Here is a 14,554-nt window from a genome sequence, read left to right on the forward strand (position 1 = left end):
CTGACAAAAATATCTTGATAATAACAAATTACAACAAAAAATGAAGGAGACTTTCACCTGAATTACGACAAAAACCACAGAGGCAGATATGTTTACTCACAGAAAACAAAAGAGTAATTACTTTGGGCCAGACTTCTCCCCAGCTCTCTGGTGAGACTCTTAATGAAGACACCAGTGGACATCAATGATACTATATGGTCTTCACTCAGGGGAAGCTCTTACTGACTTGAATAAGATGAGCAGAAACAGGGATAAGCTGAAAAGTGCACCAAAATCTTCAAACATTTGTGCACAAGTTTAGGCCATATGGGAAAAGAAAATAAGAAGTGAAAAATTGCTGAGCACAAAACCTTTGTTTTGTCCTTACCTGATCCTGAGAAATTGTCTAAAGACCCGTCTGTGGTAGTAGTAGTAGCAATTTCGCTGCTGCTCATTGGTTCTGTTTTAACTATAGAAATATAAATAAAATATATTCTGTATGCACCTAGTACTCTTGCACACACATGCACACATGCTCACAGTCACAAATTCAATAAAACAAACATCTGCTAAAAATGTGTAAATCACGGCTAGCGACATTTTGCATTTTATGTTCTTGTGTGTACAGCCAATGCAAAATACTGGCAGCTATGATTTACACATATATATAAAATGATCAAGAGGGTTATTTCTGTCCCCAAGGAATAAAAGCCACTGTAACAAACGAGAAGCCCCCATGCAACTCTCTGCACCTGTCCTAACTCCTCTTAAGCCTCCGGACCCAGCAAGAAGAAGCTACATTTAGATCAGGTCAAAGAGGTATTTGAAAGCTTGAAATATAATGATTTAGGATTTAAAAAGAAAAAAAAGAAATATTTTTAAATGGTTTTGTCAGAGCTCTAGTCAAAATGTTCCAATCCAAGTTAATATGTACATGAAAAATGAAAATTTCAAATGAAATAGAAGGAAAAGAAACTTTCATCACAGAAGATTTCTCAAAATACAAAGGTAACACCATATTCAGCAGCACTGAATAAAGAAAGATATTTTACTATAAAAGTGCTTTTACATTTTATTTTCTTTCCAGCAGAAATGCAACACAGCTGTCAGAGACTAAAAAGGGATGAGAGTAAGAGAGATTCACTCCTGGCTCATGCAATATCCTAATTAATTGTTGATTATTGACTTTTACTGAAGCCTCATTTCAGTTAACAAATTTCACTTTCTGTGGCTTCAGAGTAATGTCAGTGCCCCAGTCTTCAAAGATAGGGATGATCCGTTGTGGATTCGCAGAGGAGCAGTGCCTCTTCCCAGCGGGCTGCTGGAGCGGCACGGCCATGTGTCAGCTCCGTTTTCACACACGCAGCTTTTGGAGTCACAGCACACACAAAGCGAGGCTGAGGATGGCGTTTCACCAAGCAACTGAGCTGATTTTACGATCTGCATCCCGAGAAGGATCTTGTTGACTTGGAGTCGCTGCTTCCTACACACCGGAGTCGGTGCATATCTGACCTTTCAGCAGGGCAGTTCAGTTCAATAAGATGTCAGAAAATTAATCCAGAAAAAATAAGGTGAACTACATCCTATTTGACACCCAAAGCCTTAGTGTCACCTTAACGCTAAGTGTGTGTGTGTGCCTGTCTGTGTAAGAATATATATAGAGAGGAATATATTTAGGAGTTGCAAACATCATTAACACAGACCTTTTTTCAAAGGGTGAAGGAGGGAAACTTTTCCCTTTTGATGAAGGACCTATCTCTTCTTTGCCAATACAAATTCTTATTTCCTCATCTCACTATTTCTTTCATCTGACCTCATCCAAGAGATCTGCATGCAGCCTCTCCAGATTTTACTTAGCACCCACTATTTCCAGTGATTCTCACACAGGAGGCTTTGTCTGCACTRGCAAGCTCAGATCAGTAGCAGCTCCCCAGAGAACTCAGAAGGAAGTAGAGAYCAATGGGGAGAGCTTTGTAGAGAGAAACAGCAGAGGGTCCAGCAGCCWTAGCTGGGTGTTTTAGGAGGGGTTGCTTCACACAAGGTCTAGCCTCGTCCCAAGGRCCACGTCCCAAGCCCACAACAGCTGGAGCACATTGGCTACATCCCTGGCCAGGACGTTGCCTTCAAGGCAGCACGCTCTGAACTACAACTCTGATCCAAACCTATTGCTTGCCAACACAAGGATGTCACAAGACAGCCATTTCACTACTAAATATGCAAAGTCTAATACATAGATGCAAATATATATATTTATTTCAAATGTCCAGTCCAAGTCATTTTCAGGAAATTACAAGATTTTTACAGATGTTCTACATAAAATCTAGAGATTTGGAGTTACACCTACATTATCTTCTGCTTTTTCTTAAAAGTTTTCGCATTTTGCAATGAGGCTCTAAATCACTCCAGCTTCAAAAATTACTCCAGCTTTCCTGAAACTTTGCAAGTCTTGCTAGCCTAACTTCYTTAATGCAATTACACCTTTGGGAATAGTAAGAAAGAATGTTTTTCTATATAGCTGACAACTGACAGAGGGGAAAGGAAAGGAAGAGAWGAAAGATCAACCCAATTGTGGGTAAAGGTTCACAGGAAGGAAGATTTCAGCATGTGCCTTCTCCCAGCTCTTTCCTTGTTCTGTCTTCAGGAGATGGTTCTTTTATTCCTTCTAAAATAAAAAACTATTCGTTTGCATCACCATAACTTGCGGCCTTAGGACTAGGCTAATTTTCCCACAGTACAGAGACCTACAGTAATACAGAACCATCTGCCCCTAATCTGGATCTCCAACCCCTTTGTTAAAGATATGAGTTGGGGAACAATCTAATCAAATGGAAGGACTCATGAGCAGTATGTTAATATAAGGATGCCTAGAACTGAATCTGTTTACTTCRCATGCTGCTGCTTAGGATATAGGAAAAACAGATGAAAAGCACTGCAGTGTCTTCTTTGTGGAAATCAATTTTATTTGCTGATTGATCTACTCACAAAATTTTTGATAACATCTGCCTCATATTCAACTCTCAACTCTTGAATGTATGAAAAAGAGGATACGAAAGGCTGCCCGTGTTGTTCCTGATTTGGATACACCTTAGTAAGGTCAGAATAAACAAGCCCTATCATTCCTTCTTTAGAAATGACCACGACCTTAACAGACCTTTGTTCTGCAGCTAGTTGAGAATTTAATAAAGATGGATAGAGACTGCAAAACCCTCCATTCCCCAAGCACTTTAATCAAAATGCCAGAAAACAACTGTGTATTTCCTTCTGCCTGCAGCCTAAAAACATTTCAAAAGGATGAAAGCTTGCTGTACAAAGGGGCGAAATAAGAAGAAACAGTGGTGGTTTTCCCCACCAGAAAAGCTCTACCACGTGGATTCTCACTGCAGAGGGAGATCTCTCATTCACCCTAGACAAAAACTGGCSTCCAACACAGCAGATTTTCCCCCAGAATGATGGGGAAAGAGAGCTGTGAAAGGAGCTGCTACTGTGGCAAGTCTTCAGTAATCTGCATCTGTCACATGAAAATATGGAGCTGTCCATGCAAGCAACGTTTTGGAAGGTCCTGGATTATGTTGTGAGCCGCAACCTCCCTTTTTCCGTGTTATGTCTCTTCCCCAGAGCCTASTAACACATTCATTCCGTAAACGTGCTCCGGATGGTGGCTTGGTCTCTTTTTCCAGTGCAATCATATTCCTGCAACCCGTTCTAATCTTTCACAGTTGGACACTAGGAAATCTGTGCCACTTATAACCAGAACACTTTGCAAGTTTCCCAGGAATTTCCAAGAGCATGCACAATTCTGGCACATGCCAAAGAAAGCAAAGCAGAAGAGTTCCCATTTCTGCTCTTCCATTACCAGTGTGGAACTTARCAAGACATTATTAGGCTCACGTTAGAGCCTAATAAACTTAGATGCTGCTAAGTTTTGATGCTAGCAAAATGACTCTGTAAGAAAATAGAGTATTAGCAAGAATTTCAAGAAGAAATTGGATGGACTCCTCATCTGCTGCAAAAACATTTATCAAGAAATACTAATTTAGATTTGGTTTAGAGAGTTAAATATCTGTGCCAATGGAGAGATACTTTTCCCTATTATTTTTTCTCTTCCTATTTATTGATGAGGTTTTAAAAATAAGAATTAAAAAGAGACTGTATAAAAAAATGACACAATAGAATAACAGGGAAAAAAACAGGACCAGCAGACAATCAATCTATAAAATACATGGAAAATGAAGCACAAAAATTCCGAGATAGCATAACTGCTGATCAAGCTCTAAATTGATTCTCAAAATGCTTCATCTTAAGACACTTGTAGAGCGTAAGCGCCGTGTGCCTTGTTTTGTCAGCGAGATTGCAGGGGCTTGTTAGTGCTGAATTACAAATCAGTTTCTGAACTCCACTAGGAGAGAGTGCCTGATATCAGAAGCCACAAACWCCTGTGGTTGTGTGATATAAATAATGCAGCAAAATGAAATCAGTTCTGGCTGGCAGCTCTCAATATGCATGGGGCACAAAGGTCTCAACAAAATAAATGAAGCAGGTTATTCATAGACRTGTGTCTAAATACAGATCTTTGGCCCTAATTTGTTTTGTCTCAAGGTGATATATTATGTGAGAAAAATTGCTTTAGTTTAATTGAACTAAATATCAAAAGTTTTGAACAGTTTTAATACACTCCTAGGATATTATTCCTCTGTTGTTCACATTCAATGAAAAAAAAAAGATAAGCGCTGATACGTCATTACACAGTTAAACAGCATCATTAAAGCAACATAAAACATATCCACTTTATATTCCTCACTTTGATTCCTTTGATGTTACAAAGTCTTTTTTTTCCTAACAAAAAAAATACCATTCTTAGATAGGTTGATCTATTTTTATATTCTAAATCATTCTAAATCATATTCTATTTTTATATTCTAAATCATGCATTTGCAAGTTAGATTTTAAAAGACTCTAAAATTTGGCATTTCCTCCAGTTTGCAGAGTTTATCAATTAATCATGGCTCCACCTTATTTTCGGTTTCATCTGATAACATCTTTAGTATCTCCCTCACTTCCTCGCTCTTTCCTGGTGCTGGCATTAAGCAAATGCAGAATTTAAACCTATCGCTGTTTAAAAATCAGAAGACAAATTCCCAATCTTCAAACCACATTAGTAACTACACAGTATGTTAATACAGCCTTTCGGCTTTTCACAGCCTCGGTATATCTTGATCAAATATTTCATGTGTTGATTACTAATCATACACTATTTTGCTTAATACTACGCCCTTTTGGTACCCAACAGAAGCCCAAAGCTCACATGAAAGCTCAAAGATGAATCACTGGTCACTAAAAAAGGCACAAAAATTTTGATTTCTAAGCAGATGAGGCTTTCAAATATTTTGTTCAAACTGGAAATTTGAACTCTTTCAATACTTTAATAACTATTTSCTATAATATTATACTAACTGCTATTGAGGGTATCATCCTCTCCTGTTGTCACAGACAATCAAATGGTCAACTCCTGGCCATGAATCCAGATAAACTTACATGCTCCTGCTCCTCCGACCAGAAGATTCTTCCCGAGTCTCATTTGTCTGGGAATTACCAGGAGGTAATTACTGCAAGGTAATTTCCAGACTAAATTTACGTTCAGTTTTCAAAGAAAGTCCCCACCCAAAGAAGCACATTCTAGTTCAAGCCCAGACTATATCCTGCTCTATCTCCCTCTGATGTGAGAAGTCTCCACAAATCCTGTGGTATTCTGGCTACCGCTAGCCCCTAGCTTTCAATGCACATATTTTTCCCCTGCAAACCTCATCTTCCTCTTGTACTATGTATTTAACTGAAAGAGCCTTAACTTAGTTGTTCCTGCTCATCTGCGAGCAAAATTTCTTGAATTTACAAAGAAATGGTACCACCACACCAATACAAAATTGAAGAGAAAACCCAAATTGGGTGAAGGCAAGTTTTGATGATATTTGTAGCTGCTAATCAAGTTTTAAATCTGAATATTTATCTGAAAAGTACAGTCATAAACTGAAAAATCTGCATTCACTCTGGTTAGGAAATCAGAATATCTGAATCAACACAGCATTCTTAACCCTTGATATTCCCATGTCAATTTATATCACCTCTCCCGTCCAAATGGAGGCAGCATATAGCCATAAACACCTCTTTTAGAGGAGTTATGGCATATATTTTTTATTTTATCTTTTTCTTCTTAGATCCTCTGTTGYGCACCTGGCCACAGAACCTCCTCTGCACATGGCCAATAGTTTCACAAGGAGCACATGAGGTACCTACCATAGCCATTAATGGCAAAGGGGGGTCACTTCAGCTACCGTGCAGAAATTTGAGCGGTCTTCAAGGAGCCAGTGGACCTTGTGGGGAATTCAAGCCTGCTCCACCATTTGGGGGTATAAGATGCATCGCTGAGAGGCAAGGAGCAGAAGCAGAATGATGAAGAGGGCAAGACCTTTCCCAAGTGGAACATAGTTTCTTCTGCTCTTAGCCAGGCTTTGTACTGGAGGTTGATGGAGCTGGAGCCAGATTCACCCTAACAAAGAGGGACAGCAGCAGCAGGAAACTCCCGGGAAACTCCCTGTCCAGCCAGGCCACGTGGCTCAGGTGCTGCTTGCCAGGTTTCGGCACTCGCTGGCCAAGGGCAGATGATCTGGATAACCCTGAAGTGTCATCTTTTTTCATCTGCCCATAGTAAGCAAACCCCTCAGAAGACTGTAAGATCCTAATGGAAGTACCACAATGTCTGCAAGGTCACAGCTCCCTGAAGATGCTATCACCCTACTTTCTATAAAAGAGGTTTTTTTTAGCTCACACTGGATCTCTTTTGCTTGTCCCCTAAAGATTCTACTGTTACACATGGACAGAGGGGGCTGAATTTCCTTCTCATCTGCATTACTGGCCATGCTTATGATATTTCTATCTATCTTCTGCGTCAGAAGGTGACCCACCTACCCTTACAACTGCACATGTGTGGATCATGCATTACCTAGAGCCTGAACATGTTGCAGAAACCCACGGGGCAGGCACAGGTTTTGATTACGCAGTGAAGGCCCTCACGGATTCCTGGTGGCCTCCACAGAGCCACCACATGCCAGCAGGGCCCAGGGACCTCACACCCCCTTAGCAAGTGTCTCCTGCCTCTCTGCTCCACGTGCTGCTAGGAATGGGAGCTGCTGCGACCAACGTTGTGAGAACATGTGAGAAACTCGTGATAAGGGTGATATTAAAACAATGGTGCTTCCAAGGCGCTCCATTTTTGTTTCTTAAGTAGTTTTGTTATTTGGAGTATTTTCTTTCTCTCAGTGGCTCTGGGAATCAGTATTACTTTTTTTTTCTTAAAAAAAAAAAAAAAGCTCTCCTTTCTGCTAGGAAAAGACTGTGGGAGAAAATCAAATGATGATTTTTTTCTTTTCACAAATAGATGCATACACCTGCAGTAAAAGTGAGGAATATACAAATATTTAGAGGCCAGTTTCCTCACTCAAGACTTTGCAAAAGCTGTTGCTGGAATGAGGCAACAGACAAGTTATTTCATTGCCCAGAAGGCTGAGCAAGGGGAATAATGGAGCATTATGCTACATGTAATCCCAATAGGTGGAAGGACTCTCGGGGAAGCAGAACAAAAGCTCAGATAAGACAGTCTGGAAGGAAGCCAATGTAATACAGCAGGAAAAGGTAAAGAGCAGGGAAGAGAAAGGCAGTCCAAGTCTCGCCCTTGCCTTTGCGTGGGCAGATGGAGTGATGAGTATCTGTTTTCCAGGCTCCAGAAGTGGCAGCAGGTCAGAGACTAGCCCCTGCAAGCCCCCAGGTTGCTTTTGCRGGGCTGGTTGGATGGGGACCACTTGCAGGCTTTGCCTCTTGCCACAAAACTCCCTCTTGTGCTCTCCCAGGGCTCCCACCTAGTTCTATATCTCCCACAAAGTTCTATAGTTCCCACAGAGTTCCCACAGTCCCAAATTGTTAGTGCCATAGTTCCCGGCACTAACATCCTCCCCTAAATGCAAATATTAGTTCCACCCCCATAGGGCTCTTTATTTCAGGCTGCCTAAACGTGGAGGTGGATCAGTTAAAACTCTCGCACCTTTTGTGTTTGTGRGTCCTTCCTCACAAACCCGAGTCTAGCACCTGAACATGCATAACAGGCAGAAACTCCAGAAATGAGCAGTTAAAAGAAGCCAGCCATCACCTAAAGGGGGATCATTTTGTCTGGCACCCACAATCTGCACTCTAAAATATACAGAAATTATGATTACTAATTGTTARAAAAGGAAGAACTATTCCTTGCCAATGCACAGGATTGATTGCAATAATGAAAGACTAGTAAAAAAATACTTGGCATTTTTTTTACTTGCAGAAATGCACGTAGCCACGTATTACTCTCCTTCACAGGGAGAGCCTCACTGAATTATACCTTTAATAAGCAGCGTAACACCTCAGAAAGCATAAATCCAAAAATAACAACCATTACAAAACAAAACAAAACAAAACAAGGTGCTATAGTTGCAAGAGTGAGTGATTGAGGAATGAGGTGAAATGATTAGTTATGAAAAATTAGGACAGATTCATGGTTTGGATAGTTCTGGGGAAGAAAACAGATTCTGATTTGGCTGTTTCTTGAAAAATGCTGTAAATTAYGACTTCCTTTTTAGGCAAAGGCTTTTGTTTTGAATATGCTATTGACTTTGAAGAGTCTTTTATATATGTATATGTAAACTTATTCCACAAGCATTATCGTAACGTCATTTTCTTCTTTCATTAAAGAGTTTTTTGATTTTTTTCAAATGCAGATGAACCTCTGTAGCTGCAGCTCTTAAATGTTGCACCAGGCCCAACCTGACAGACCTTGTTGCTCACCAGAGGCATCTACRTATCTTCAGTGCTGACATATAGATCAGAGGCATGGCAGGCCGAAAAGACAGGCTCAAAAGCCTTCAGAAATTTGCCACTGAGGCCTTCAGATTCCAAAGATCTCTTTTAWAAGTTTCTGGAAAAAGCCAGGTAGGATTTTTTTTTTTTTTGTAAGTCCTCAGACAATGTCTAATACAAGTGACTCTCCACTCTATAATATTACAAATGGACAGCAAGGCACCGTGCTGCCTTTTGAGCCCCGAGGAGGGATTTACATTCACGAGACTTAAGGCAAACTTTCTAATGGCCACCTGCCTGGTAGTCACCTGGTGGGGAGCTCTGAGTGCCTTTGTGTGGGATCTCATTCTCATGTTGCAGCAGGTACTTTAAGAGCAGGAACTTTTTTTCTCTTTCCAAAGGAATTTTGATGTCCAACTGCCTTTGAAGCCTCTCTCTCTATTTATCTTTGAAAATCTGATCTTCAATTTGTTGTTCATTTCCCCTTCCCACTTGATATGAAAATGTCTTCTCTTCTTCCGTCTGTATACTCAAAAATAAGGGYTGAAGTACCTCCATACTCCTAATACAAATTAAGAGTAGTTGCTTGGAAATCCACTGTGCCTTTTCCAGTCTTCATTTCTTCTTCTTCATGACAGTTGCATAAACCACCATAATAATGGGTAAGAGGCCTCTGTTTCTCACTACATGAGGAACATGCATGGAKTCATGTTCTTAAGCTAAAAGATCATTCTAAGTAGAAAGCATCCAACTGGCTTCCGTGGAAAACAGCTTTACATGTCGATACAAATTTTTAACTACTCCCAGCCTTTCCCCTTCAAAATTGATCCCGTTGTTGGAGCAGCCTGTAGCTGTCTGATGAAAATTAATAAGTGGCAGTTTGGTTATTGATTCTTTAAGTCGTTCTRTATCAACACTCCACAGCAACTTGCTGACGAGGTAATTTCAGAGATAAGGCACGGCTTCTAAAATTATGGGGCTTTTCTACYTAGTTACAGATTTTCCTAGGCAAGCCACACACGGCCAAATTTTAAAGGTGTCCAGAATGTCTAATGTTCACTATGACAGGACATTTTAAAAAAAAWTACTTTATATGTTCAAACGTTTAAATGATCATGAAATGTTCAAATCCTACAGTATCCCATCCCATCCCTCTTGATATAACAARACTGATTTTTTTTTTTTTTAATATTTTTAGTCAATTTTTTTTTTTTTTAACTTTTCTACATTTGCACCTGGGAAAATTCTGACTGAACAAGATCAATAATTTTCCTGTTATTTCCCAAAACTGGTTTGAGAACCATGCTGCCTCACTGGCCCAGAGTAAAGGAGGAAAAAAACAAACACCAGCAAAGGGATTTCTTACTATTAGTAATCTCCTAATATTATTTATGCATTTTTCTTTTAGCCCCAAATGTTAAGGAAATTTTATTTTCCCCTCACCATGCAGACACCCACAGCTGCCCACAACTTGAGACCAGCTTAAAAGAAGTTTGGGTTTACAGACCTAACTATGCTCCAGAAGCAGCTCACAGAGAAACTGCTGTCCAACACAAGAATTAGTCATCTGATTTGTCTAGAAATTTTTAGATAGAAGGAAATAAATAAATAGCAATTGTCTAAGAAAGAGAAGAGAAGAGAAGAGAAGAGAAGAGAAGAGAAGAGAAGAGAAGAGAAGAGAAGAGAAGAGAAGAGAAGAAAAAGACTAAAGAAGGGGAATAATTTCTCCAGATGCAGGCCGTGGACATCATTACTTGGTCAGTTTTGCACTGTAATGATTTTGTTCTACTGATGAGAAATTAAGCATACCACAGTCATATAAAAGCTCACACAAAGAGTTACATAAAAGCTGCATGCAGGGATTACCCTAAGATTCAATCACACAACTAAACGCCCATTCAGTCCTTTGAAAATTTACCACTAAGTGTGACGCTTAAAAATSTAGCTAACAACAGCGAGCTATCTGCCAACCACATCCTCTTGTAGAACAACATCAATAAGAGACAAGTCTGAAAATGTGCCTTAGAGGAATCAATGAATATTTGTTTGAAACAGGGCCATTTCACTTTGGGACAGATTTTTCTTTCTTTTTTTCTTTTTCTTTTTTTTTCTTTCTTTTTTTTTTTTTTTTTTTCCTTATTTAGGGAACATATGCCTCACTTTGGGGTATGGAAAGCTGCCTAAATCACACCCAGAGTCAAATCAGATTTAACATATCTTTACAACACATTTATAGCATGCAAATATGAATATACCTGGAGGCCCCATTTCTCATTCATGACAGCCCTCATGCCAAAAGAGGAGGGCTCTCTTACATTAGCAAGAATGAGTATCTCAGTTAGAAGTCAACTTCCTATAATCTATTTAACATGTGAATGTTCAGCAACACACGTTTCCATTGCACATGCAGCAAACAAGCAAACCAGACTGGAGCATTTTAATGAAGGTGTTTGGCAACCCCACACACGTGCATCTTTATAATCTGCCATTTGCATTTCAGTGAGACTCTGCTCCAAGAAATTCAGGAAGAGAAAAAATGTAACTTCAACCTTCATTAAAAATGAAAGCCTCACTACATTCACTTCGTATTTTTCTTAAGCTTGTTTAGCAGCTAGAAGAACCAAAACCAAACATTTTCGCAAGATAAAGCAGATTAAGAGCAAAATTCCACCTATGGATTCTTAAGCATCGATTTAGCTTGCAAAACGTAACTCTTAGCACACATCTAGTTCAGAAATAAATGATTCTATAATGTTTCTTTCTTTTTTTTTTTTTCTTTTTTTTTCATTATTTGCCACTTAAGAGCAACCAGAGACAGTGACTGCGACTTGCAAAAGTTTAGACCGGATTCACTGAGCACGAGATATTCCTCTTTTTGGACGGCTTACAATGCATGCTAACAGCCCGCTGCTGGGGTGTCCCCCCAGCTCCACAAACCTGCCGCGGTTTGTGGGCTAGCACTGGGTAACCAGTCTGCAGTGCTGAGCAGGGTCATGGCACCTGGGGGGAAAGGGCAAACAAAGGAAAACTTTGGCGTCAGCTCTGAGGGCAAACGGGTATTTCAACTTCATGTCTTTTGGGGGAGAAATCCACGCGACTGAATAAACCTGAATGTTGTCATTGTAATGGCAAAGAAATAATTTACTGTGGTTTAAGTTGCATTTGCCAATAAACTCAGATTGACAAACGGGGATGCTAACTGAGGAGTTATTAGCTATGTGAGGGCAGTGCATGAATAGATACAATACAAAAGTGATTTCTTGATAAAGTAATATCAAGAAAGCCATGTTCAGAGCCTTTGTCTGCACACAGCAACTATGTGGAACAAAAAGTAGACAGATGGTGAATGTCTTTCAGCGTTTCAAGGAACACTTCCCATTTCGGGGGCACTAAAGAACTTTCGAGTTACACGGGAAGTAAAAAACTACAAAAATTTACAGCAAAACCCATAGGGTTGAAGAAGGATTTTGATTCAAAAGGGTCAGATAATTTTGTCCTGTACCAAAATCAGTATATACTAGATATTATTAGATAAAAATATAATAAGACATTTGATAGCATAAAGGAAGAAGATTCATATATTGACATGAAATATTTTTCTGCTTAAATGACATAAACACATAAAGCATAAACTTTCCTTTTTCCCAAATTGCTTTAAATTTGGACTGCCAACAATGCTTTTACAGCAACAGCAGAAGTAACTTATACACAACTCTGGCACAAAAGCCTGTTAATCTGATAACGCATAAGCCCTCCCAGCTACAGAGGACTCCAATTAGAACGAATAACAGAGATGTTTGGGGAATTGAGGGGGGACGACATCTGTCTGACTGACATGTGCCTTTCCTGGAAGAATGCAATGCACGTCCAAAATCCTAAACAGCCTGACAGCACTAATACCATCCAGTTTATAAGAAAAAAAAAAAAATGTAGATTACAATTATTTAACTACACATTTATATCAAAAAGTTGTATTTAATGCATTGCTAGTAATTAGAGTCATGTTTCTTTAAAGTCTCTCGCTATACAGCTAGCCAAAAATCATATATGATCTTTCCTACTACTGCCAGAGTAATGTTACTCCAAAGAGTATTCATCAGTGCTTATTATATAAATCCTTCTGTATTTCATTATATGTCATTACTGGCAAGGCAGAAAAGTTGTTCTGCTGTTAGTATTCTACTGAGAACAAACATAACTTATCAACTSGCTGACTGTTTCTTGAAAAATAGGGATCAGTTTACCCCATTGAATTACTACACCTGTTTGAATTTTGGCCACTCCATCAGAGCAGCAAGCTAGCCCTAGGAAATTTCAACACTCAGTTTTATTAGGCGACTTGACAAAGCTTTCAGAGCCTTGGGAGCTTGCAAGAAACACAAACATAAAGGAATACTGAAAGAATAAAAAAGAAGGTAAGATTGCGTTCTATAGAAAAGATAACGGCGACACTTTCATTTTTCTCATTGTTAAAATACGTTTTTGGTTTTTTTCTAAAGCGGTTTTTAAGTGTTGCGCATATTATCTACTGAATGCATTCAAGCTGTGTGAAAGGAGCATAAAGCTGGGACAGGAGCTGCTGCTGAAAGTTGGTTACAGTAACTACTGCGAAACATCGAACATAATTTCTATACATCATAGGACACAAACGTGTCACACCTAAAATTATTTCTCTCTAGCTTACTGACCGTAGGGACATTGAAAAAATAAGGAGAAAGAAAAACACTGAATGAACTGAAAAATAAAAAGGTAGCTCACCTTCTGTGCCATTGGGTGTCATGGAATTATTGTTTAGATGAGRGTTATCAAGCTTTGGACCATTGGGGGATTCGCTACTACCACTTAGTCGGCTATGAGGGCTGGCTAGATCCTGCATTTCCATAGACCTGAAAACAAGAGGCAACTACTTTTAATGACACATTCAACATGGATTAGAGAGGAATTGCCTGGAAGAAATGCTGCCCACTATTAACAAATACTGTAAAATCACTTTGAATAAAAAGGAACAGCTTCTCCCAATAGGATCTTTTCTCCAGTTAACCCTTATATGGTTGCTGCATATACACAAATATGGATCAGCTATCATGACTATTTTTGCATCTTCTAACAGAAAGAAATCTGGATAGAGTACTGAGTTTTAGACAGTCACGTCACCAGATATTTTTAAAGTGTGTGCCAAGACAGACTCACCAAAATATGAAGAAATATATTCTCTTAAAAAGAAATTAGCACTGGGCTTTTTCATGATTTACCACTCAGTGGCAATATAATGGGCCTCCAAACCAAATAAAACACTCGAAGCAATAGTGGAAACCTATCGTCTAGTGACAGGGAATGAGATATTCCTGATGTATGTGTTTACTCTGGCAAACTACTTAATTGTTCCTCTGTTTCCGCTGAAACAAATGCAGCATTAAAACATTACTGTGTCTGCTCGCTTGTTTGCTTTGTGGATTACATAAAGCGTGCCCAATTGAAAAGGGATATGTCCAACATACAGCGAATCCATATAGGTGTTAGTATGCCTTASCACTCTGCTCTATATCTCAGCTGTCATTTAGGCAAAACAATAAGAGCGCCATCCAGACGCAGCGCGAACGCGGAGCCGTCACACAGCGCGCGGGCAGCTCAATATTTCCCATTCGCCTCTTTAATAGCCTTGCATAAAAGGCCAGCAGCCAYCGCCGTCAGGACATATCTC

The 14,554-nt window shown here is 39.5% G+C and overlaps 1 protein-coding gene across 4 annotated transcripts in view; it reads right to left on the reverse strand.

The window, feature by feature from the left end:
- Positions 1–13,739, reverse strand: part of EYA1 (EYA transcriptional coactivator and phosphatase 1) — a 78,930-nt gene extending 65,191 nt beyond the window's left edge. For 3 of the 4 annotated variants that reach the window (XM_026033843.1, XM_026033842.1, XM_026033841.1), the window contains exons 1-2: positions 13,612–13,735; positions 368–448 (exon numbers count right to left, since the gene is read on the reverse strand). In XM_026033843.1, the coding sequence (XP_025889628.1) occupies positions 368–448; positions 13,612–13,735 (205 nt within the window). Of the gene's footprint in view, positions 1–367; positions 449–13,611 lie in introns of all 4 variants that reach the window. The other variant, XM_026033844.1, reaches the window with a different exon arrangement.
- Positions 13,740–14,554: the final 815 nt, after the last annotated feature.

This window comes from Nothoprocta perdicaria, unplaced genomic scaffold (assembly GCF_003342845.1).
Source record: "Nothoprocta perdicaria isolate Ctin4 unplaced genomic scaffold, notPer1 scaffold_134, whole genome shotgun sequence".
In the NCBI taxonomy this organism is placed as follows: Eukaryota; Metazoa; Chordata; class Aves; order Tinamiformes; family Tinamidae; genus Nothoprocta; species Nothoprocta perdicaria.